Source organism: Syzygium oleosum, unplaced genomic scaffold (assembly GCF_021117445.2).
Source record: "Syzygium oleosum isolate NSW1041296 unplaced genomic scaffold, Sole_v2.1 Sole_v2.19, whole genome shotgun sequence".
NCBI classification, from domain to species: Eukaryota; Viridiplantae; Streptophyta; class Magnoliopsida; order Myrtales; family Myrtaceae; genus Syzygium; species Syzygium oleosum.
The window spans coordinates 5,310,591-5,336,848 of NW_026607503.1; the positions used below are offsets into that span (position 1 = coordinate 5,310,591).

Here is a 26,258-nt window from a genome sequence, read left to right on the forward strand (position 1 = left end):
TCTGGTGTATCCTTTTGTCAACAGATTTATGTTTGCCATATGCTAATTTTTCTCAAAAGAGACTGGTGTACTTAGGTTCCACCCAATCCTTGTCAACAATTGACAAATCGTATCCCAATAAAAAGCAAAGTAAAGGCCCACGTTACAATCTCTGGCACTATTTTTGACCAACTCTATTCTTCATTTCACCCGTCCGTCTTTCCGCCCCAAACCCACATTCAGCTTGAACTGTGTGACATCAAGATCGATACCGAAATGGCTCCTCTTCGCATTCACCTCATCCGCTGCTTCTTTCTCCTCCAACTCCTCCTGCTAGGAAGTACAGCAGGCGCCACGAACCCAGTCAAGATCACCCTGGATTACTCGATGCTTCCCCTGCAAGAAAAGGAGCGCCGTACCAGTTACGAAGTAGTTTTCAACTTCTTGCCAAGAGGCATCCAAATTCCGCCTTCCAGTCCATCGAAGAGACATAATTCTGGAGCACATAAACTGAAACACTGAACAATATAGCCTTTGATCTCCGCACTTCTTCCTTCTAGATTTCTACCTCGCGAACAGGTTGAGAAATGGCCTTTATTTTCCTCAAATATTTGCTACCGCATCATATACAGTTACAACGAATGGTTGAGAATAAAATGTATCATCTAGCTCTCTCTTCGTGCCAATGTCCAGACCGGGTAATACCTCTCTCACCATGCATGCTTGGGTTTGAACCCTGGATGCAAAGAGATGCATCAACCTGGACTAGCCCAAGACCTGAGCCTCAGATTAATTTCTGTAAATCTTTACTTGAACACAGAAAGCGTATAAAAAGATACAATGTTTGTAAGATTCTCTAAGTCATCTATTTTTTTCAACTAGACTGCAACTAAAAAGTTTCTCTAATTGCATTCTTGTAAATGTTTCCAGCAGCAAACTGCAAGCTACAATAATCAGATAAGTACCTGAAGAGATTTGATTTGTTTGGAGTCCTCTAGACCCCAATGACGAAAAATGAAATGAAAAAGCAAAGAAAAGAAAGAAACGAAAAGCAGTTGTGCAGTATTAGGACCATCTTAGTACATATTAAACTAGTTATCATATCCATCTGTCAAGTCAGCAATGGCGATGTCACATGTTAATCTGTCACCAGATTATCTTCTCTAGCAAAATCCAAATCCAAGTCGTCGCCATTCATCTCCGACCATAGTGGCGATGGCCAGTATGCCTGTCCTCATACGGATGATCCAAATCATAATAATCACGGTTATTGTCCCGAGAATATTCATATCTAGACGAGCCATAATCGGGGGGTGAATTATGGGGACCTCGATTGGCAAAATCTCCGTATGGGCTCCTTCCACCTCTCTCATATGAGGACCATCCAATTGGAGGACTCCCTGGCAACTGAACACTACTTCTTGGACTGCGAGAAGACAAACTAGAATCATAACGATCCGATGCTGAGGGGTGCCTAGATATGGAAGTATTGTATCCCGGTTCAAAACCAGGAGGAAAGTCATCTCTCACATGCCCAGACCATCCATGCTCCTGATAATGTGCCCTTTCAACGGGCGTGGTGGAATGGTTTGATCTCTGATAAGATCGGTGGTACCTAGATGATTCCAACCTCAAGGGTCCAGCTGCCCAACGTCTTTCATCAGCATTTTTTGGAATAGGTGCATTTATTCCAGGAAATTTGACTGTCATTTTCTTCTTTAATTCTCGCTCTGCTTCCTTAATTTCCCCATCTTCACCCTCTTCCTTGACCTCCGTATCCGCAAATATGGTAATCCCGGACATGTCATCTGCATCATCAATATCTGCATTGACAAAATAGATCAATGTTTTAATCCAGTCACTACAATGGCTCAGATCTGGATAGAGCGCTCTTTTTCTATTAAAGGACAAAAAAAATTACACCTTAAAAAAACTTAAGCAAGAGAAGAGCCAACCGAAACAAACAAATCAATGCCCACACAGTAACCTGCATACTATGACGCCTAAAAGTAGAAAAGGTGATATCTCACTTACCAAAGTATCCTGGAGGGTAACCAAGTTCCCGCATCCTGTTAAGCCAAGGGGGTGGATCGAGCTCCTGCATTTCAGATAAGCAACTAATTACTACTCCACAAAACAAAAATATCCTCAGAGCATTTAGGCTGGACCATAACCGGATTTATATGTACAAACGGAGAGAACATATATAAATTATTCTCAATATCACTTAAAAGGTGAGTTAACATTCACTACTTAGGCACATCTAGCTCGTCACTCTCAAATGAGGTCAATGCCAAGCAATCATTTTACCCCAAGACCCAATAGCTGCCGTGTCTCAGCCTCAAGAGTGCCTGGTTGCAGTCCATCAAATTTCCCTGTAGGAGGGTCCTCATAATATCTAGTAGAATTACGAGAACTAGCATTCTGACTTCGTTTGGACTTGTGTTGCATTCGAGCATTATTGACAGCAACATTATCTCGAGGCTTTGGACATTCCCTCAAGGAATGGCTGTAAGAACCACAGTTGAAACAGCGAGCAGCATCCCCGATTATCTCCAGACCTCTGTAAAATGAATATGCAACTTGGTTCATATATGCAAGTCATATGAGTATACAAATGTTACAACTCCAGTTACCAAAATTCAACGAAACTAATCAATGTTCCCACTGGAATGCAATATAACTTAATTATCAGGTAGTAAGGGGAATAATATCTAATTTTTTCCTAGTATGGACACTTATCCACAAATCTTATAAATGAGGTCCTCCATGAAGGTCCGCTTCGATCAAAATAGAGAAACAGAAGAGTAAATAACAAAGGAGATCTTATCTACAGACCAAACAGAGATCGTCATGGAAAATTCTTTCGAGTACATGGTCATACTAACTCATAGCGCAAACACTTGGTAAGGGACAAATCCAGAGGTAAACGTCTTGGAGAGGTAAAATAATGGAAAAATTGCAATACTTTCAGCATCTCATTAACAACATTCGACATGGTCAATTGGACTAGGTTACTTAATAACCGTAGCTACAACCAGTCCAACAACATAAAATGTAACTCCAAGATGACTGCTTTTCAAAGTCAGATATGACCAGCAACATACTCTGGTCCCTGAATACTAGATTTTCACATCCTTCCTTAACGTAGGCCATGTTGATGGTGGCCCACGCGCACTAGTTAAGCACATTTAACATGGAAATGCTTGTTCACGGCATCAAATACACATGGCAAGAAAAGTCAGGTGCATTCCAAATTACCAATTTTCTGATTTGATCACTTAACAAGGGCACTAAAGGCACTCTTTAGGTTTCTTTTTGCATTGTATATTTTTGGTAAGAATAGTCACAAGTTGGCTACAAATGGTGTCACTAATTAATCTTAATTGCTTGTACATCTGGACATGGGAGAATGATCAAGTTATATAATTCGGTACTTAAGTAATGGCAAGGCGTTGGTTTGCAGGTCTCCCACTGGAAGAATCAAGAGGCATGTGAATAAATGGCAGGGCATATGTAATCTCCATTAGTATCGCAAAACTAATGACTTGTCAATACTTACATTAACGTCAATCAAAAGTCCATCACTGAGCATGGTTCTCTTTAGAGACATTCCTTTCCAATCCCCAAGGGCCACTCTTTGTTAAGCATAACAAGTGCACAAAATTTTCAAGATATTGAAGATGAATGAATTGCACTAATTTCACACGTCTCAAGAAACTGAAACTTATTAGCTTTTCACATTTTGAAAGGCACATTAAAATAGCTTAGCAAGTGACCACAGGGGTCATTAAAAGTTTCGAGAACAAACTAACTAGGTCATCTTTGCAAAAGGAAACAAAAGCAATGCTATTTATAGCCAAAAGATAGTCAGGTAGGGGGGACTACAAAACATCCATGAAACTTGCGTCCTTATGTCTGGCATGTGTCGATTTTTATGCATGAAAAAACCTTTAAACATTTATTACAAAGAATCACAGAACAGGAAGGGGGAAAATATCCATGCAGCTGACCCCACCAAGAGGGAATGGACTTTGTTTATGGTTGTGGCAGCTTGTTGGGGTGCTTGCTCGCTTCTGTTAAATGTGTGAAACAGGGAAAAGAGACTATGCCTACTTATATCATAATACCAGCAGAAATTTACCCATCTACATTATTTGATCCATCAGCCAAAGTCAAGCCCAGTGCATAACCACGATCATAAAGAGGTACGGTGTTACTGTCTAGAGTAATAACCCCATCATTCTGCACGTTTCTTGTTTGATGGTCAATCCAAAATGACTGCACATAGAATGACAAATGAAAGAGAAATTAAAAATAACACACAAAAGGGAACTCGCAATTGAAACTTGCTATCTTAAATGATAAATCCAATCTCAATAATTGCCAAAACAGGAGATGTCAAGGTAAGCACCAGTATCTAAGAGTCATACAAAGTTTGTCAAGCACAATGAAGCTTGCTTCTTACCACCTTTAGTCAAAGATAAAGAAGATGCAGTAGAAAAACACATGAAGGAAACTCACTACTGCTGACTGCTTCTCCACGCCAACTCGCAGCGCTGGAAAGAATGTTTCTTCACCAGACTCTAAATCTTCACCTGTATCCTGAAGACAATGAAGTTCTTGACTCAGCCAAAGTTTAGTCAAAACAGCAAGCTTTCAATCCCACCAAGAAAAGAAAAGTCATTATCATGTCGAGACTACCCCATTAAACAAGCAAATGAATTAACATAATACCATAAAGGTATAAGAGACAGTAAAGAACCTTCAATACTATCAGAGGGATTCAACGATAAAGAAATATAATACTAACTCGGGAAGAACCATGCTTAGTGTGCCACTCAGACCATTGCTGCAACAGTTCTTCAAGCTTTTGTTTACTTGCTCTGCAATAGTATCCACTCGGTTATAAAAGCAACATAATGATTTTTCGCTGAAGCAGATGATGCATCTATTTGCTCCTGTGAAAGGCAACAAACTAGTACAAAACTTAAACTGATAAGGCTGGAAGCACCTCTAAGCTGACCTTGTCAATGAATTATACGAAACATGAACGGATGGTTGCTCTTCATCATATGTTACACGCGCTCTTTTGCGACTGGATGTTGCTGGGGCGTTGAGTTATAGAAAACAAAAGTTCCATGGAGCTACAAATTAGAGGTATAATTTTTAAACCTATGGCAGGATAATCTTCTATGCAGCCAGGGAAACCCATGCCCATTAGTCTCTCCTATTTAGTAGTTTTGATGAAATATTGACGGTCAATATTAGGATACAATTGCTACACATCACATGACTGCTAAGAGCATTGTTCTCTTCAAGAGCGGCACAACCATTTTTAGTTTGCAGCCCAGTGCTCAAGCGGTCATTTTTCTCCACAACTTGAATAGAATCAGTTTCAGTCACTTCCACATTCACTCCGGCCACAGATGAACTGCCAACTAATTCCTCATCAAGTTCCATGTCTATGACAAAAGCTCCCTCTTCATGTCCAACATTACAGTCGCCCTGCCCCTGGTCCTCGTCCTTTTGCCCCTCTTCATCCTCTGGATCGAATTGGGGGGTACCGACTTCGCCAGGCTCGCGGTCATTACTAAGGGGCCCATTGCCCTCGTTCCCACTATCCAAGTTGGAGGATGCTGATGGGGGCTCGACTGCGTCCCCCGTTTCCATAGAGAAAGAACGGCTTTCCTATAATTCAATCGAATTCGTTATCCCTGCATGAGGGCACACTGGAGAGCATCAGCCCAAGAACCATATCGGCACAGCTCTGGCAAAAGCACACTCATAAAGAACCAGCACAGACAACAATAACCAAAAAAAAAAAATGGTCATAAACTAATCTTGAAACAAACTCTCCCAGGAGGCAAAAGGGTAATCACGAATTCCACAACCTGCCCAAAAGAAAGACACTGCTCAACACTAAACTGCCGAGACACACCACGCATCTCACTGTAGCACCTCAGTGTAGCGCCCCTTGGACCAAGAAAGCAAAGAACACAACAACCCGCGAACCCCACTTGCCACAAGCAACGAGTGTCCCCCTACAAAAAGCAAAAGCGAAGCCTTTTGAATTCGGGACGCGAAACCTTACCGAAAGCCGCGGGAACTGCATCCACAGATAGCCGACCGCGCCGCCGAAGACCCGGCGACGTGCTGAAGAGAAGAATTTGCAGGAAGACCGGAGGAATCAGGGGCTTCTTCTTCTCTCCTTCGTGAAATTTCCCAGTACTGGCCTGGCCGCGCGTTAACGATCTTTACCGAATCGAAGCAAAGAATCACGATGCGCGTGGGATGCAGAGAGGGTCGGAAGAGACAAAAAGATGTGGACTTGGGACAAGCGAGTGCGAAACGAGGTCTTCGGAGGGGGGCGTGATCGCGTGCGTCGCGGACACCGGTGAGCCCTCGACGTTGGACCGTTAGGCTCTGTTTTTTTTTTTAGGGATAAGTACGTTTAAAGTCCTAAAACTTATTAGAAAAATGTAATTAAATTATAAAACTTTTATAATATGCAATTAAGTCATAAAACTTGTTAGAAAAGTGCAATTGAGTCCTAAAACTTTCAAAAAATGCAAATAAGTCCTAAAACTTATCACGAAAGTGCAAACAAGTCCTAAAACTTATCAAATTGATTCAATGAAGTCCTTCCATTTATTGTACTTTTTGAAAGTTTTAGGACTCAATTACACCTTTATGATAAGTTTTAGGACTTAATTGCACTTTCATGACAAGTTTTAGGACTTGATTGTATTTTTTGAAAGTTTTAGGACTCAATTGCACTTTCCTGACAGGTTTTAGGATTTCTAGTACACTTATCCTTTTTTTTATTTACAGTTAGGCTCTATTTAGTTAGCACTTAGCAGGATAAGGACAAGTTTATCCTCGTCCCATGTTTGGTTCTTACTTAAGACGGGATAAGATTGGATATAAGAGGAATATAACCAAAATAAAAATATCTTAATAGGAAAGTGAGATAAAAGTGGACGTGATTTCTTATATTCAAGTTATACAAACTATTTTTTAAATAACAAACTATTTATCATATTATTTATTTATTTATTCAATTTTTTTCTATTTTATAATATATATTATCTATATATATATGGAAAAATTTCAAATAAGGACCCGAATTGCTCTTATTTTCTCAAATAAGGGTCTAAAGTACCTTCATTTTCTCAAATAAGGGCATGAGATGATTATAACAGTTTCAAATAAAGGCCTCACCTCGCCGGCGGCCAAATTTTCCAACCGGTCAAGGGCATTTTCGTCTAAAAATAACTTTAACATAAATTTTAGTTAAATTAGATTAAAAATTTAAAAAAAAAACAAGGGGGAAGGCTAGCCATTGCCCCATCGCCGGTGGGGCGGCGGCCATGGCCAGCAGGGTCGCTAGTGCCTCAGCGAGGGTCGACGACCTTCACCAACCAGAGGCGAGGGCATGGTAGCCCTCTCCAGAATCCGGAAAGGATCGCCAGCCCTCACCCTGGTTTGGGCGTGGGTCGCCGGCCCTCGCCCAAGTCTAGGAGAGGGCCACCAGACCTGGCCGAAGGCCAACGGCCCTCCCGCAGACCTGGGCGACCCAACCCTCCCCTTGTTTTTTTTTAACTTTAGCTTTTTTTAAAGTTTTTTTTATGGAAAAGAAACAAAAAACAAAAAAAAGAAAGATAAAAAATCAAGAAAATTAAAAGTCGAAAATGCCCTTAACTCCAGTGAGATTACGCCCTTTATTGAGACTGAGATGGTTACTTCAGATCCTTATTTGAGACAAGGTTCACTTAATGTCCTTATTTGACACAAGGTCTATTTGGGGCCTTTATTTGAGAAAATGAGAAAATTTCGGATCCTTATTTGGAATTTTCCCTTTATATATTTAGTATTTATATTTATTATATATTTTATTTATATCACTATTTTAGGTATATTAGTATAGTTTATTACTTAATAATTTTTTATGGAATGATGGAAGGGAATAAAAAGAAATAAATACAAAAGAAAGAGAAAAATAATGAAAAAATAAGTAAATAAAAATGAAGTAGGCTAGAGAGTCAAAATACTATACTTTTCAGAATTCGTGAAAGCGAATGATCATGTTTAATCTATCTTACTATATTTGACATTTGCTGGATGATTTATCTTGTCGATGTTTCTATAACCCGATTACGTTTATTATCATGGTCGAACATGTGGCTCGGGAATGTTGCAATGAGCTCCTTTGTTGTTTAAGATTTAAGATCATCAATGATCATTGGTTGATTGGTGAAGGTTATCTTCATTTGTGCATTTGTGATTTTTTTTAGCAATGAGCTCCTTTGTTATTTAAGATTTAAGATCATCAATTATCGTGGATCGATAAACGAAGGTTATCTCCATTTGTACATTTGTGATTTCTTTAGCAGTGAATCGTGAGAGATTTTTATCATATCTGTTTGTGCATTTTCAGGTTCATTTACACTAATATATTATTCGTACCAAACAATAAATATGATAGAATATGAAAATATCCGGCTTTATTAATGCGATTCACTAAACAATGGATAAGATATAGCAAAATTCATGGATTTTGTATCTTATTATACTCAATCCTATTATGACTAGAAATCCAGACAATCAAACGCAGTCTTAAGGATTATAGGGTTAGGATGGTCTTGTTAGTCGTAGAGATAAGTTGATTAGCTAGTATCCTTTTTCTTATTACTTTGTGGTTCTGCGTAAGAGTGTGCAAATGAACCAAGAATCGCCTGAAACAGGACCGGACCGACCCAGAATCGACAGTTCCCATGGGGACCGGCTCGGCTCCCAGTTCCTATTTACTAGAATCGATGAGTACCAATCCGATTCCCTGTTCTAGGCATGAAACCGCCTACCCAGATCGGACCGGTATATGCATATTTAAAAAAAAAAAAATAGGACAGGCCAAGTAAGGTTACGAAGGAAATGCAAGTTCTCTCTCTTCTTTTTCCTTTTACTATCCCAAGTTTGATGTGCTTCTTAGTGGACAAAGATCCACACTGAAAGTCATTAGACCCATTTGTGTCTAGCAGATCTGGACTGGACCTAAGCATCTTGCTATCATGCTTACTAGCAAACTGCAATGGATTCACTGCTTCCATGTTCAGGGAAGAAGCAATCTTTGGAAGAAACAATAGGGTAGACCAATTCCATGGACCCACATCAAACATGGGACCGGTTCCATGGACTCACTTAGCAATCAGACTGGACTGGCGGTTTTGTTCCCAACTGGATCCATGGAACTAATGGATGGTTCCCAATTCTAATTTTTCGGAACTAGTTTTTAGTGGGCGATTTTCAGTTCCAAGATGGGAATTGCCCACCCAGACTACGCTCACCCCTAGCTCTATGGGTCAAAAAGTTTTTGCGGCCCCGAGAGCCATTAATGGCGCCTAAAGTCTAAGAGGCTGTCCCTTTGTAAGCCAAGAGGAAGGGCCATTGTTGTGTGATAACATATGTATCCTAGATTGTCACTAGACTTACGATAACCCTCTTGGTATCAGAGTCAACTTCCACGACACGTTTCACTGCGTTAATGACTATCACATTATAGGTCTATTGCAGCAAACTGCATGTTAGTGTTTGATTACAATAATTACTATTACGGTCAAGTTGTAATAATTATTAGGGTTAATACCATGAAAAATCCCAAACTGATACACTTGTGATAAATTTATCTCAAATTAATTTTTTGACCACAGAAAACCAAAACTGGTACACTTGTGACAAATTTACGCCAAACTAATTTTGTGACTACGAAAAACCCAAACTGGTACACCGCGATAAATTTACCCAAAATTAATTTTTTAACCACACAAAATCCTAAATTGGTGCACATGTGACAAATTTACCCAAAACTGGTACACTTATGACAAATTTACCCTCAGTTAACTTTCATCAAATTTTACCGTTAAATTTGTTGATGTGGATGACACACGGTGACATGGTATGGTGACGTGGCAAGTCCACGTGGAAATCCATAGGGCAAATATCACGAAAAACCCCAAATTGGTCCACTAACAAAGGGAAAATTTGTCACAAGATTACCAGTTTGGGGTAGATTTGTCACATATGTATCAGTTTGGGGTTTTTTGTGGTAAAGTTTGGGGTAAATTTGTCACGGGTGTACCAGTTTGGGGTTTTTCATGGTGACAAAATTAGTTTTGGGTAAATTTATCACGGGTGTACCAGTTTAGGTTTTTTTTAGTCAAAAAATTAGTTCGGGATAAATTTATCATAAGTGTACTAGTTTGGGGTTTTTCGTGGTCAAAAAATTAGTTTGGGGTAAATTTGTCACAAATATACCGGTTTGAGATTTTTTATGATATTAACCCTAATTATTACATGACCTCCTGGATAGTATCTATTCCAGTGCAGCTGTAATATCTATTCCTACGAGCACCTCTGTCTCTTTTCTTCCACTCACTTCATCAATGTTAGGTTACAAATTATAATCAAAATCTATAATAACCATAACCGAGTTCATTAAATTGTTTATGTAATATTAGCAAGATTATATTCATTTTGGTCTAATTACGAATTATACAATGATCAAGATACTTGACAATAAGTTAATAATTCCTGTAATAAAATTTATGTTATTAATAAGGTGACAAGAGAATTGACAGAAAGTTGCAAAACACCATGGCGAAAGCAAAGCCAGCAAATAGCAACATTGGCACAAACCCTGCAAAAATAACGGGGCAAAATAGATCCACAAAATATGAAATATGTGGAATATCTAAAAAAATTTAAGCAAGCAATCATTACATGCAGGCACTCCTCAACTTTAAGATACATGCCATAAGGGAGGGGGCAAGCCAGAGAAGGAGGAAGAACTTCCAACGTCCAAATTGGAGAAGTTTCCTCGTGAGTGTTCCTTTGTAATTTTCCTTAGAGAAGAACAAAAACCCCCCATTTCTCTTTTAAGTTCCTATCAAGTCTCCAATCGAATCCCACATTTGTAAGATTTTCGATTCTCAATTTGAGGGTAATTATCAGAATATCCACTCTTAAGCCTAGAGTAGGCTTCACCAGTATTTGGACACGAATGCCAATTTTTGTCTGAAATCGTGACGGAATTTCAAACTCAACCAAATTACAAACTATTTAAACAATCTGTGGTTGTTCATGGAAATCTAGAGAAGTTCCTAAAGACACATTATAAACTATGAACGGCATGTTGAGGGGTCTATCCTCTCTTTCAATACCATGATGGTTCTTGCCCTCTGCGTTTTAGTTATTTGAAGACAAAGTCCTCCTCCTCTTCAGTAATTTGCCATTCCTGGACTCACCCACATTTCCATCACCACCCAACTCTCCTTTCACCTCAACCTTTTCATTGAAGACATCCATGAACTCTTTCGAGCTTGTTTCCGGCACAGATGGGCTTCTCCTGTAACTCTCCCGAGAGCCCCCATTGCCGCTCGAGCTCGAGCTCTCTGCTTCAATTGGCCCCTTTCCCTTGGCATCCAAAGCCCGACCATCCCTACAACTCCCTGCCTCGGCTTCTCCCCCGACGCTGCTTCCTGTGGAAGAAGAAGATGATGGTGCTGAAGTGGTGTCGCTGGGGGTTTGGAGGATTGTGAGACTCTCTTTCTTTGCATCTTGAAAGGAGTAACTCCTTCCCTTCGCTTTGTGCAAAGGGAGGAGTGTTTTCGGGCTTGAGGGCGCCACGCGGTCCCTGCCTAAACTGTAGGTTGTCGACAGCTTCCTCTCAATGCTATTTTTTTTCCGTTCTAGATCGCCTAGTTCTTCTAGCACTTCACTGGACAGTGTTCCCTTGTCTGCTCTCTGCTTGAGCTCTGAGACTGTCCTATCCAAGGCTCTCCTCTTAAGTTGGAGAGAATGCTGAAATGGCACAGTGGTTAAAGAAAAACCATAAGACTGCGCAGCAATTGAAAGAGATATTGGGGGCTCGGTTCTCACCCGCTTCTTCAAAAAACTCCCAAGATCTCCACCCTGAAGCTTTTTCTTCCGCCAAAACACACAGCAGAACCTGACGAGACTGGCTAGGACAAGCAAGATGGCAGATTCGAAGAAAAGGAACAAGAGTATCCTCCTCTCATCGCCTGAAATCACAGAAGCAAAGAAATGAATAATGATACTGCCAAATTGTGCGCAGTTCATCTTTACTAGGTAGTCTCACTGCACCTTTCTCGATGCTGTAACGCTTCGACCACGCTCTGAAGCAGCTCGACGCGAGTTTCTGCCCTGCATCAAGAGAAGACTTACGTGAAATTTGTATGTGGAAGCAAAAGGGAAACTAAGGGAGGTGCTGCTGATTTCGGTGGAAATCATTAATTTTACCTTGGCAGGCCAGTGGATTGCCAGTTTCTGCTTCCATGTCAAAAGAGCAAGACACAGTCAGTATACAGCAGCTCACAAAGAACGGCATAAGAACTGGAATGGACATCCTACTATGTCCAAAAGAAATGGCACTCATCTAGCCCATCTATTTCTTATGCTTTATCTCTATGGACAAATTGTGCGTGCATAGCAAGAAGATTTGGAGTTAAAATCTGTCAAATGTAAAGAATGCATACTTGAAGCAGCTACAAAAGCAAGAAGAATTTCCTCGTCCAAAAGAAAATGATCGAGATCGCTTCCAGCAAGTGAGGATGTGAACTGGTCTGAAACAGAAAAAAACATACAGACCATAAAAACATTGAGGAGAGCATACCATTGAACACAAATATAAACCGTATCGGAATCCAAATGAAGTCGCAAAAGACTGGCCGTACCTGAATATTTTTGCGACCAATACACGGATCCTGTTGCGGGAACCAACAAGGAAAAGATCGCGCTTTTGGGTCTCATTGCCGAGATGATGGTATATTCACCAATTATGTGGTTGGTCTTTCCCTCCACCTGTGTCTGAGAGATGTAAATCGCATAACCAGAGCAGTCAAGGACGGGACTGACTTGGATGACCAAGTCTAATTTGGTTGCTCTCGGGAACTTCATGAGATCCCCAGTTGGTGAAATTGAGTATACACAACCATCCAGCGAGCCGATAGATACCCAACCTTTGTCATCAATGAATTACAACAGTCAGTCACCGCATGGAAGCACAATTCGTTGCAAATGTATCTGCTCAATTTGAGAGTGAGGCTTAAGGGACTATGCACCGAATCTAGTTAAATTCGATCCAATAGTTTGTGCTTGTTTAAGCTGTAGATCCATCAGTTGCCAAAAACATAAAAATGAGTACAGGCTTCGTAAGTTGTAAATTCTCCTCTCCTTAATTAGCATTTCCACACAAGGAATCAGCAAATAAGACGGCAAAACAAATGAAATTTAGGGACTTTGGTGAATAGTATTCACAATCGGAATACAAACTGTGGGAAGAAAGGTGCTTAGTAGAGAGAAATCAGGAGCCCTGGATTACTAGAGAATGTAAATTACAAGTAGTTACTGATGCACATAAATCCTCAACATTTTCCATAAAACTGTGATCACCGAATGGCAATAGTGACAAACAAGGCCTGTAAGTCATACGTTTTATTGCTTTTGCAATTGATTTACAATGTTATGAGTATTACCATTTAAATCAACAACCAGTCCGCAATTGGATGAGCTTAGTGGCCCAACGTTTCTCTGCCAAAGGACATTTCCTGTGGAAACATCGAGCGCCAGCACAAGCGCCCTGGCTGGTACAGTGACATAAAGCCGGCCGTCGTTCCCGGCAGTGATAGTGTAGACTTTGTCTAGCGAACTTAAATCCTGAATCCATTTAAAATGAGGAGTACGAGCTGACAAAGAGTATATTTCCCCGTCCGAATTTGCTATCTGCAGTTGTTGTTGGTACTTAAGTAATAGGCTTGAAAGTGCGAGCAAGAAGACTGCTGCTACGAGTTCATATAAATAGAAACGAACATAACTAAACAAAAAATGATATTACAAGCTTTAACTAGGTCATTAATCCAAGCAGATCTGCCTATTCAGTTTTTCAGACCTTGAGACTGTAAGCCTGTACATGTTTCACAATTGATACCTTCAACTAATATCACTAGACTAGAAAGAGAAATTGAGTGACTAGGGAACTTTACGTAGATGTTAGCCTCGCAGTAGTCGATAACGGGGACCGAAGTGAAGGAACAGTCAGAAGGATTTCTCCTGCAACCTAGACGGTAGCCGAACTGATCAAGCACAGGCCCAACGCTCCACAGCAGTTCACCATGCACCGTGTACGCGAACAGCCCTCGTCGTAGAAGATTTATGTACACACATGAACTCAACGTGCTCACTGAGATCCCGATTATTTTGGTGGCCGCTTGGCCTGGTTCTGGACCGAAAAGAACCTCCACTGCAGCGCCGGAATGTCGAACTGCTGAAAAATCAATTCTCAGTACTCTGTCCTCCGCAACCAGGTATATCTGCCAATAGTATCCTACATGTATTATAAACCATCGAATATTATGGTAAAATGTGACAGGACCGCAACCTCAGGCAGCCTCGTACTGGGAGTCTACCTTTGTCTCATTGGTTGAGTAAAATAACCTAAATGTTTGAAACCGACTCCTCTATCATGTCACAGGAAAAATAAATGACATTGATCCATTGAATATGTCTGAATCAAACACATGGTTTGAGAATGAAGAACCTCGCATTGGTCTAATCAATACATATGCAAGAAATAGATCCACTCAACCAGTCAATGGCTCACCTTTCCTCTCTCGCCAAGAACCGGAGCTATTCGAGCGTTGCATGTGAAATTCAAATGTACAGACCAGGAGATTGTGCCATTGCTTTCGAACCCGAACAGGTTTTTCTCCGAACAAGTATAAATCCTCCCGTCATCGCCAATTAAGGGTTTCGAAAGCCTATAAGTAGTTCTTGTCGCACGCTCTTCGGCTGAATAAGCAGCACCCCAAATCGGTTGGCAGTCCAAAAATCTTAATACGTGTCAACGTGAAGAGGAAAAGAAAAAGAGTTTGCTGCATATGGGAAATGGGGAAATGGCCTCGACGAACACGAGCGCCTCAGTTTCGAAGCAAGAGACATTAGAGAGTGCGCGCGCCATCGTACCTGCAGACGAGGGTTGGATGGAAGTCGATGGAGGGAGGATGAGGAGGAGAAGAAAATGGAGGGTTAGCATGATCTCACAGACGCTCTCAAAGAGAGATCTGGTTTGAGAGAGAGAGAGAGAGAGAGAGAGACAGAGAGACAGAAAGGCGTTTACTCTGGCGTTGGAAGAAGTTTGAGTGGGAAGTGGGATGGAGAGATTGAATTGATATGACGGTTAATTAACCGCCCTTCTTCATTGGCGGGAACGGAGCATTTTAAAGTATGAAAATACCTTTTATATACCAAGAATTGAAGAGATTATTTTGAAATTGATCCATATAGTTTCGCGGTATTATCTTCTTCGCTCACTCGCAATATGAAGTTATTTTCCAAGCATACAATGTTAAAACCATAGTTATTTTTTCAATTTTCAGCGATTGGAAAGATTTAAGCGAAAGTAAATAAAATAATTAATAAAATCGGTAAATTCTTTTTGATCGAAAATAAAACCAGTAGAACTTATAAAAATGTAGTATTTTTTTTTCCACGATGTTTGTGTGATTACTTATTCGATTAAATAAAATAAAAAAGGATTATTGCATAAAACAAAATATCAAAGTTAAGAAAAGAGTGAGAAATAGAAGTATTATTGTGAATTGTAATTTTCTTTTTTTTGCATTTTACATATGCTATTTTTCAAATTTTCCATGTATAATTGGCCGTATAGATTCACTAAAAAAAAGGAAATTGGTTGCCAGGAACCTCATGTTTAAGTGTGGGTACATTAAAAATCTCGGAAGGTTATTGGTTCAAATCTAACAAATAGGGTGCAAACTAATATGGGTCAGGGTAACCTATATAGGCTAAAGGCTTAAACTGAACAAGTTCATAGATCTTGCCAGATGTTCCATTGGCTTTAAGATAGCCGGCCGTGCCTTGGGTTTATTTGGGTTATTGAAAAAACGAATTACAGCATTAACCGCTCGGTAAAATTTTTGTAAAGAGTTCAGTGCATGGCCTACGATCTCTTAACAAGTAAATCCTTGCGATGCATGTTAAAATGTGTTCCACTAATTTTACTCTTGCACATCAAACTGGCTCATCTTTACCGACACCCCCTCGATTCGCCGTGATCACCGGGTACCCTGCCTCAAAGAGGAAGATTGGAGCAATGTTGCCGTGCATGAGGTAAAGTGTGTGCGCGCTCACGATTTTTATGTAGGCATACATATAGCTACACACATACGCATAATACATACGAATCCGACCATTGTTAACTAAGTTGAAATTCAAGCAACTGCCGACTAACATGAGCTTGACCAGATTGTCTGATCCGGACAGAAATTGTTCTTTTGTTGTGAATCCGCAATACATGGCCTCCACTGCTCGTTTATGCTCAATTTTGTTAGTTTTCTACTTGCCAGTTTACCGTCATCAATAAGGACCAAAGGAACAAATAAAAAAATAAATTAGGAGAAACAATCTGACTAATTGAATTGAATTAAATAAACGAGAAGGAAAAGGCGCAGAATTACAGATGATATTAGATTGTCCAGGTACAGAATGCAGCAGCATCACTTGATTTTGAGCGAAAATAATAGATACAATAACTAAAAGGGACTCATCCTCCGAGCCAACCACAACAATAACTCCGGAACCAGGCGTGTCCTGGGAGGTGCCGTCGCATCTTGGGCCTGTGCTTCCGGGTCGTCCGCGTGTATGAAAGCAACCAGATGGTCGAATAGCTCGTCTTCGCCACCCCTCAAGGGATCCTACGAAGCATTGTTGAATAATAAAGATCAAAGGCTCTACAAATGAGATTAAAAGCATAACACAGTACTCTAGGAATCATGAAAAAATATACTATTGACGGAAAATTATTTCAAGGACAGCCTTTATGGGAAAAAAAGAAGAGTAATGTTATATTTGTGCGATTAATTGCCAGGGAACAGAGAAATAGTAAAAAAATTGATTGGTAAGTTGGACTAAAACAACAAAGTTACAGGGACAGCAACCAGGTCCATGAAAATTTGAGGAGGAAACAAATCTTTGACTCAAATAAGAGAGGATTGGGGTGGGGTGGGGTGGGGTTGGGAGGTAAAGCAGAAAATTTCTGCAAATAAAATGACTCAAAAGAGAGCCAGGGAGAGTAGAAATGATTCAACATAGAAAAAAACAGATCCAGAGTAAGAGAGAGGGACAGCAGAGATAAATTCAACAGAGAAGATTCAGAGAGAGAGGGAAGGGAGGGGGGGCGGGGAGTTTCGTCATCTAGGAAAAAGTTTTCTGTTGACTATATTTTCCCATCGTCCAAACAACCTAAATTCGGGTAATGGTTTACTGGAAAATTGTCTTCTTCAAACAAACACAGCCTAATTACTTACATTGAAGTATCTAAGGAATTTTTTCAAATCTAATCGGTCTCAAACAGCGTTGAAGAGAGATTTTGACCTGCCTCTGTTTTTCCTAACTGTATGAAATAAACCAACAGTTTAACTCCTTTAACCTTGTTGTTTAGCAAGGAATAAAGAGAAAAAGAAGGCATTCTTGACCTTGCTATGACTGTTATATAGGAATAATGAGTAAAAGAAGCCGTTCTAGATTATATGTTCCTCCATCCCTGGTTGGAAAAAGATCGGAGGAAACTCCATCCAACCAGGAATGGATGGTCTCTATAAAATTGAAGACAACCCACAACTAGATAATTGAGCTGGTAAAAGGACATTTAAAGCCTCACTTACTTGGAGAAACAAATCTGTGTGTGTTTTCCCATCAAACAGCACTACTTCTGCTTTAGCACCTACATTTTGGAGTGTGGCCCCGAAGTTTTTGCTGCAAACAACAATAAGGTCGCATTTGAGAACCCATGAGACTGAGAATCAGGAAAAAGGACTAATTGAGCTTTTGACAGTTTGATCATAATTCAGGCATCATCTGCCAAGGACAAAAAAGAGTACATAATATTCTGGCTAGGACAACTCCAGTCATGGGTACTTAAACACCAAAATATAAATAATCTTTGTTATTTTTATTTTGTTTACAACCACTGGCACTGCTAAGTTGTTTCATGTGTGATGAAGCACTTGTGGTCGAGGGCCGGGAAAGTGATGTTTTAATTTTATGAATCGCGCAAGGTAGGTATGCACTGACGATATCATTAATGTTTCTCATTAAGAGATGCTGCCCGTGTGGAGACCTCACATCTTTCTTTTTAATTCATTGGAGTGGTGGAGGTGATTGAGAGTGAGGCTGTAAATATCTACTCTTTAAAGAACAGGGGTTTTTTCGACTGAAAAAAAAAAGGACAGGTTCCTATGAGGGTAGGGGATAACCACAAAATTCTACGTTCTTGTTCATTGCCACTGGTGCCTCTTAAATGAAACTTTCAGCAATCAAGAATGAAATAGTGTTCTGTAATATAAATGACCAATACCAGGACACATTTAATTTCCAGTTCGCTTTTAGGTCTACCTGGACTGGTTTTCCTAATTTTGCTTGCAAATCTATGTCTACACAAAGCAATCCCCTCATAGACTCAATACTTCCACACAGACAAGTGATATTCTCCTTAGTGAAGAGGAATAAAATGTGAAGAAAAAATATGGACCAGCTTTCACATGAGTTCCTGTCTCAACTTTAGAAATATAAACAAAGAAATTTCTCTCACAGATTGAAATAAAAAAAATTTAAGTATGAATTAAGTTTTACTTAGACATGGAATCAAGCATATGGTATTAGATAGATCTACAAGCATAATAGCTGCAAAGGACATGTCCAACAACTAGTTGATGATGTAAATAGAATTCAAACCTCGCATCTGATGGAATGGAGTAATCACCAGTTCCATGGAAAAGAAGAATTGGAGGCAGCAGAGAAGCAGCATTTCTAATGCTAGGGTCCTGCACCTTAACCTCAGGCGAAAATTGTTTAAATGATTTCTCACCCTCCATTATGCTGTGGTACATTTGACAAAAGAGTAAATAATGAGAAACCAAAAGCTAGAGTGAGTAAGAACTATTAAGTATTTAACAGTGGGCAGTACCAAATACCTCAAGAAGATGGAACGATATAGGCCTCGATTGTGAAAGTGATCGACCAAACTGAACAAATTGTACCTGCAAGACAATATTTAAGAAAACTATCACATTTTGACCAATTTCCCACTCTATCATCCACAAACTATAATTTATTTGACTTTAACAGCCCTAATCCTTCACAAAGTTCCTTCATAACACCAACTTAAAAGATCCTGACCAAACATATATTCATCTTTTCGGAAATGCAACTAATATTTGGACCATTGTCTTTTAATGCCTGGACTGAGAAGATGTGATATGGACACAGAAGAAGCTGACTATGCTTTTCAGAATTTGGGATTTCAGAAAGATGGAGCAGTCATTAGATATCGGTGAACTTTACTACTTCTTTCTCTAATATTTCATACTCAGGTTCCACCATGAGTACCAGCCATTTCTAGCAAGATCATAACAAGACAAGTGGACATTCGGCACAATGAATCAAAGTTGACATTTTCATTATTCTTGTTACTCTTGTTACTGCACTGCCTGTTGAGGATGCATAATATGATAAAATTAATGATTACAGGAATCCTGTCATATGAAATAAAAAGTACTTTAAGGTTCCTAGTGACATACCCTCCAGATAAACCAAAATATGCTTTTATCTGGGACAAACTCCAGGAAATGCTCTCTCCCCTGGATTCTTTGACTGCCTGGTCCACAAGAGCACAGGCGGCAATATGTGCACCAGCCGACTGTCCCATTAGGTAAATCCTGATCAGAGGGAGAACACAATGTTTGGGAATTAACCGTTAATGGAAGTTATCTTCCAACGGTTGCATCACTTGCCCAAGGCAAACGACTTTCATAAATAGCAATTGCAATAAAAATTAAACTTTTGATACTTTTAAACAAGAATTTACCATAACACATGATTACTGAGACATTTGGAACATACGATGTGTATGAGTGCATGTCGAAGAAAATTAAATTTTACCTATCAGGATCACCTCCATATTCCGCTATAATATTACAAACAAATGCGATTCCCTCTGATGCATCATTGACCATATCGCTTATAGTCCCCTGGGGAAAATTTCTGCAGGCACACATGCGCAATAATGATGTTGTGAAATTTGAAGTTTATTAAACCCAGCCAAGACATTAAGCCAAAATAGCACGAATAAAGAAACTCTAGATGTATCACCTGTAATCTATGCAAGCCACGATAATATCCCTTTCCGCCAATTGTTTACCCAAAAGAGCACCCCATGCTTTATATCTATCTCAGCAAAGGCATAGTGTCAGATGATGACATTTAATATATGTGCAATTTGCAATAGACATAAAGTTTGTTCTTTCTTACAAGTTATGATATTTCAACTTGAACAAATGATAAAGATCTCCAACAAGAAATGTATGTTGTGCCCAATATCTAAACCTATAATTCCCCAGAACTTTTTAAACATTGACTTGTTTACTCCATAACAAATGTCGAACCCAGGCTCCAGATTTCTCAAGCCATCTGCATTATGCATCTCATCAAGAGGAACGGAACCATTATCACAATTATTACGAAGTCACATAGTAAGAGCCTTTCTAATGACTATTGCCACTGCCACAACTCAAGAAGAAAATAGAATGAGATGATTCTAACATAAAAGAGTACCACTGAAAATGAAGTCCATTACATGATGTTGTATCCTACAACCTTAAAGCTTTTTTTAAGTAAGTTATCCTGACGGAGAAGTCTAGGATCTTCTATCTAGGGGCAACTGCCCTAAAAGCACCAAGCAATATGAAAAGTGCAAAATCAAAATGCATAAAAAAAGGGGCTGATCCAATTACCCAATAATCCATGCTCCACCTGTTACAAATGCCACCACAGGCTTTGGCCCATCCATATTCTTTGGCAGATGTAGATCCAACCTGTAAAATACCAACCAGGACGAATTTGTAAGATTTAATCGAACATTTAAAAAATGGAATGACAAAAACAACACTATATGTAATTATCCTGGAAGAACAATCAGGTACCTGTTTCTTGGTTGGTCTCCATAGACAATGCTACGCCGGACTTGACTTGAGAAAAAATAATAGTATGCCACTGCCAAATATCACAAGGCAATTATGTCCAGCTTGTCTGAGCACAATTGACGGTAGCTCACAAGTAAAGTACAGGCACAGAATCTAAAACCGCAAAAGATTATTGTGGTTTCTCAGCCATTTTCCACTAGTGATTGTGGTAATATGAAACTAGTGAAGAAAATATAGCTGTGAGGATCTCTAAGCATTCTAAGAATTTAGTTATGAGACAATCAACGAGCGCTAAGCCTGATAACCAAGAAGCAGGAAAGAGTACAGCACTATTTCACAGAATATTCCCAAAAAGCAGAAATGTGACTAGGTCGACGAGCAGAAATCAAACTCTCCACTACTTAACTTGGAAAACCCACTAGTCTCATCAGTCCCTTCTCATGACAACAAATCAAACTTCTGGAGGAACAACGAGAAGCCAAGAAGGTGTAGGAATAGAAAACTTTAGGATATGGACCACACACCTTGAAGAAAACCGGGCATAAGTAGCATTGCATAACAGCCAAGGGCTAGTAACTTTGTGATCCACCGATAGCCTACCCTGGACAACATAGATGATGACAAGCACTTTTATGAGAAAAAGCATACGGAAATAACAAACAAATCCATCTCCAACTAGGTGGAGTCGGCACTTAATGCTAGATGACAATATCAAAGCATAATGAATCTTCAAACATGAGAGAAGAAGGGGGAAGGAACTTTTTTCCTACCCTTGACATTTATTGCAAAGTAATTTTGTACCATCATCATACCATGGATAGGTACGTATGTTGCCAGTGAAATCACTTGAAAAGAGGGTGCATCAATATATATATATATATATATATATATATATATATATATATATATTGGTATATTGCATATAGTAAGAATATGCTCCTAGAAAAAAAATAAAAAAGGCTAGCATCGCAGTTGAAATATCTTGCAAACTTCATTTTTTTTTTTGTCATAATCTTGAAAACTTCATTTAATAGGCGAAGAAGCTACAGAATGATCTACGCAACAATTGCAGAATGTAAATACATGCTTCTACATGTTACTCTAACCAGAAAATCAAGCCCCTGCATCCAGTCTTCCCAGAATTTCCTAAACATAGAGGCAAAATTGAGCTTAGCAGACTCAGTTCCTCATTCCACTAAACTTCAACTTCAGCAAATTCGGAGGTTCAAATCAAATTTGCACGCACGAGTCGAAACCCCAAACAATAATCCCATTCCTACACAACGACGCATCCAAGAGCGAGACACCACGCTCAAAAAATGAACCGCGCAGCCGCATCCCCTGTAGAAGCACAGAGCACGGATCGTACCCGAGGTATCGCAGGAGCGTGAAGCTGAGCCGCGTGATCAGGTAAGTCTCCGCCGCGGCGTGGCCGATCTCCCGGCCGAAGGACTGCTGCCGGCCGAACCGGCCACCGCCCCCGGCGGCCTTCCCGGACGCGCGCCGGCGAGCGCTGCCGTAGCCCGCGGAGGGGCCGCCCCCGGACCCGGAGACCGAGGCTTCGGAGCCCAGCCCGCTCGCCGGATCCTCGCCTCCCGGGGGCGGCGGAGGCGAGCGAGGCCGATCGCTCTGGAACGCCAGCGGCGACGGCGACGACGCCACGGCTGGTCGCGAGGGTCAACTAGCGGCGAATCCGATCGGAGATCTGCGATCTCTCTCTCCCTCTCTCTCCGATTCCGAATGTGTATAGTTGTCAGTGCTGCTGCTTCCTTCTTCTTCTTTCTATCTTCTTCCTTCTTCTTCTTCTTCTGGTGCAGCTTTTCTCTGTACGCGCACTCGTGTCTGTGCGCCGGACAGCGGTTGAAACGCGGTCCATTTAAACGGTTATATCAGCGGAGGAGGGGATTCTCTTGGGTGAGGTCGAGTCCAGGATCCGGAGCGCTGCGATGCCGCCACCTGTCCCCTCCTCGTACTGGGCCCGGAATCTCGTGGGACCCACCGCGGCGGGGGGCAAATTTTGTTTGGTATTATTATATATTTATTTTTTGAATCGAAAGTCCCTTGTTTGCGTCCATTTTCGGTGTTTTCATTTGACTCATGCGGACTTAATTTTCTAATTATAATGTTGAGAGAGAAGAAAAAAAACAAGGGTTAATCTGACCGAAAAATGACGAAAGATTAAGCCGGAAAAATTGACTACAGACTTTGTATGAAGAAAGCGTACTAGGTAAGATTACTTAATCGTCCTTGCAGTGCAATAATCATTCACATTCTTAATCTATTTCTAAATAATGAATTTTACTATCGATTTATCTATTCGAAAACGGCCGATAAAATTGAATTCTACTATCAATTCACAAACGGAAAATTACTTGGGCCGTGTTGCATAATTGGACGTATCTCGTGTGGAGATGTCTAGGTTTACCGACGGCTAGTATTTTGGTGGGTCTGCGAGTTTGGATCTTCGGCCCGGGATTTCCGGCCAAAGGATGTTTGCTCCGGCATGTCACGATGACTATTGGGATAACATTTTGGACTCTTGCGCGAGGAGGGGGGAGGGAACATTGTGGATTGGTGATTGCACTTGCACCTGCTCTGTTTCCACCTCCGGACACTGCAATTCGATGAGAACGATGAGCGTGCAAAGGATAGCGAAAGGTTGCCGGAAAATACTCAAGGATTTGTCCATTTTGGTTTCCAATGCTTTGCTCGATGTATTGATCAAGAGGCGACGGAATTGCATCGGTACGTATTAGAGTACTTAAATATGAAACCACATTTTCATTTATCGATCTAAATTTTTTGAACGGTTGGTTATAATCTCACGAAATCTCACGTTGTATTAGAGCAGGAGGTCCCAAATTTCAATCTTTCCAAATTCATATTTGCCTCATCAATTACGTACACGCGGTCGTGTCTATGAGTTTTAATTTTTGGGATAGATACTTAAAAGAGAACGAGAAATGATTAATTTATTTCGAAATTTTGTTTGGAAAGAACGGAAAGAGGAGGAAAGCAATTAGCACGGGCTCCTCGAAAAGCACATGCCTCGTGGGGACACCCGGTTCGATGATGCAAGCATCGTTGGAAAAGTCTTAGATTGCCGCGGTGTCGAAAATGAATTTGAATTTGATTACCTTTTTTTGGTCGGAAATTTGAATTGATTTTTCTTTTTTTTGGAAAAAAAATTTGCATTGATTTTATTAGGCCAATAATTGCGAGCTCTAGGACTGCTTTTGAATTTTTTTTTTTATAAAAATTTTAGCTAATCTGTCTAAGGAATCCGAAACCAGGTGAATGAAATGGTTTTTTTTTTTCGAAAAATGAAATGGTTAATTGGGTAACTTTTCTTTTGACAATTTATAACTTTTTTGTGTTATCTATCGGGTGTATTCCTCAACTTTGGAGCTCCTCTAGAGGAGCTTGTCGACCCCTACTAGGCTCACTTAAAAACAAACCTCATAAATCCCCCTATTCTCTATTCGCATGTGGGAATGGTAGCCATTGACGGCAAACCCCCCCGTGGCTGGCAATTTACACCTTTAAGCTCAATCGAATTACTGTTCGTGAAGTCTCACCAAATTTTAGACAATCGACTACTCTCTTATTCGATATCCAAACACCGACGATTTATTTGTGAATTTAAAGGCTTGTGATCTCTCGTTTCGAGCTATGCACTAAACTGTGAAGAGTTTCAATTTTCTAATAGAGTCCGGCTCGATCTAGCCGTACTAATATATTGGCATTTTCAATTCGTGCCAATACGGACAAATGGAAGCACGTCACTCATGGTGATTAACATTAAATTCAAGGGGCGATATTTAATAGGGTTGATCGGTTTTTGATTGGGAAGGTTCTAGACTCGAAACTGGTACCCTATTAGAACCGATTCCCAATTTTTGAAATTTGGAACTTACCTTATTTGTCCTGGAACCTACTTTGTTTGTCTAGTTTGGTTCTAAGGTCTACTCGGAATCGGTTTCTTTCTTTCTTCTTCTTTTTTTGCTACATTTTTAAAAAAAAACCAATATAAATAGTAGTGACTATAAAATAGTAAGAGCAATAAAACAACATAAAGTAAAAAATCGGTACAAAACAAACATAAATATAAAAGCAATAGAGATGTTAAGTTCATTTAAGAAAAATAAATAATTTTCTTCTAACTTTAAAAAACAGGTTTCTACCGGTTCTCAGGCGGATGGATCGATAGGTTCGTTACCCAGAACTCGGAACCTATCGCATAGTACCGATTTTTCCACTGGAATTAAGAAACGGACCTATTTCTATGGAGCGGTTCAATCCGGTTTTCGAGTAGAACCAGGGCCGGTTGCACGGTCCTAATATTGAAGGTTCCGAACTCAATTTTTTGAGTGTCTCAACTCCATCTACGCCGAAAGCAAAGGAGGACAGATGACGAAGCCACGTTAGTTCCCGGCTGGCGACATGACAGCGACTTGCGAAAGTGAGTCACGTAAGAACTCGCCGGATCGCTCTGCCAACTCACTCTCCTCTATAGATAGAGTCGTGGAAGGAAGCGACGGTCCACTTCCAAGTGTTGGCAGGTTTGGGTCGCCAAGATTGCCAACTAAAGAGTCGCCTCCTAAGCAAAGGAAAATATAAATATATACAATATATATAGGGTAATATCATGAAAAAGCCTCAAATTAGTGCATCCGTGATAAATTTATCCACAAAAAATCATAAACTGATACATTTGTAACAAATTTATCCTCCATTAATTTTCGTTAAATTAGATTAATGCCATGAAAAATCACGAATTGGTATACCTAAACCCAAGTCACGTGTCATCTAATTAAGTAATTTGACGATAAAATATAACAGAAATTAAGGGAGGGTAAATTTATCACAGGGGTACCAATTTTGGGTTTTTCGTAATATTAATCCTAATAATCAACTTATTTTATTATTTTATTATTTTTTATTTCACAGTTTCTTGCTTCACGTTTTCTAATTGTGTATGGGTCTTGCTATTTCAAAAAATAATATTAGTAGGTCTTAGGACTTATCGGTTTTCCCATGTGGGCACATGTGCGGCATGATGAGGCACGCAATAATTTTGCCATGCAATAATATTATCCTCTTTATTTTATTTTTTCTCATTATCTCCTCTTTGTTAGGGCCAATTTTTTTGGCACGAGCTTCAATTATTTTTTTCATGTTTTTGTCAACTTTGAATTGTATTTT

At 40.0% G+C, this 26,258-nt stretch overlaps 3 protein-coding genes across 3 annotated transcripts; all 3 read right to left on the reverse strand.

The window, feature by feature from the left end:
- Nucleotides 1–863: 863 nt before the first annotated feature.
- Nucleotides 864–6,297, reverse strand: LOC115674011 (uncharacterized). The gene is made up of 9 exons (XM_030596304.2): nt 6,074–6,297; nt 5,256–5,696; nt 5,006–5,087; nt 4,793–4,865; nt 4,504–4,584; nt 4,124–4,260; nt 2,290–2,542; nt 2,014–2,077; nt 864–1,802 (listed from the first exon to the last, which is right to left on the reverse strand). The coding sequence occupies exons 2-9, from the start codon at nt 5,650–5,652 to the stop codon at nt 1,174–1,176; spliced, it is 1,716 nt and encodes a 571-aa protein (XP_030452164.1). The 5' UTR covers nt 5,653–5,696; nt 6,074–6,297; the 3' UTR covers nt 864–1,173.
- A 4,674-nt stretch (nt 6,298–10,971) lies between these two features.
- Nucleotides 10,972–15,118, reverse strand: LOC115673957 (protein GAMETE EXPRESSED 3). Its single transcript, XM_056320083.1, has 10 exons — nt 15,019–15,118; nt 14,657–14,844; nt 14,040–14,366; nt 13,533–13,779; nt 12,732–13,016; nt 12,534–12,620; nt 12,298–12,324; nt 12,142–12,201; nt 11,917–12,059; nt 10,972–11,838 (listed from the first exon to the last, which is right to left on the reverse strand). Exons 1-10 carry the CDS (start codon nt 15,086–15,088, stop codon nt 11,224–11,226), a joined length of 2,049 nt encoding a protein of 682 aa, XP_056176058.1. The 5' UTR covers nt 15,089–15,118; the 3' UTR covers nt 10,972–11,223.
- A 1,363-nt stretch (nt 15,119–16,481) lies between these two features.
- On the reverse strand, nt 16,482–22,730 carry LOC115674108 (probable isoprenylcysteine alpha-carbonyl methylesterase ICMEL2; the record flags this gene model as incomplete). Its single annotated transcript, XM_030596439.2, has 11 exons — nt 16,482–16,769; nt 17,739–17,829; nt 18,808–18,951; nt 19,047–19,112; nt 19,653–19,790; nt 20,014–20,115; nt 20,224–20,298; nt 20,865–20,945; nt 21,054–21,123; nt 21,578–21,654; nt 22,423–22,730. Coding segments are annotated over 11 exons (1,314 nt in total), but the record flags the coding sequence as incomplete, so codon positions are not given.
- Between the last annotated feature and the right edge of the window lie 3,528 nt (nt 22,731–26,258).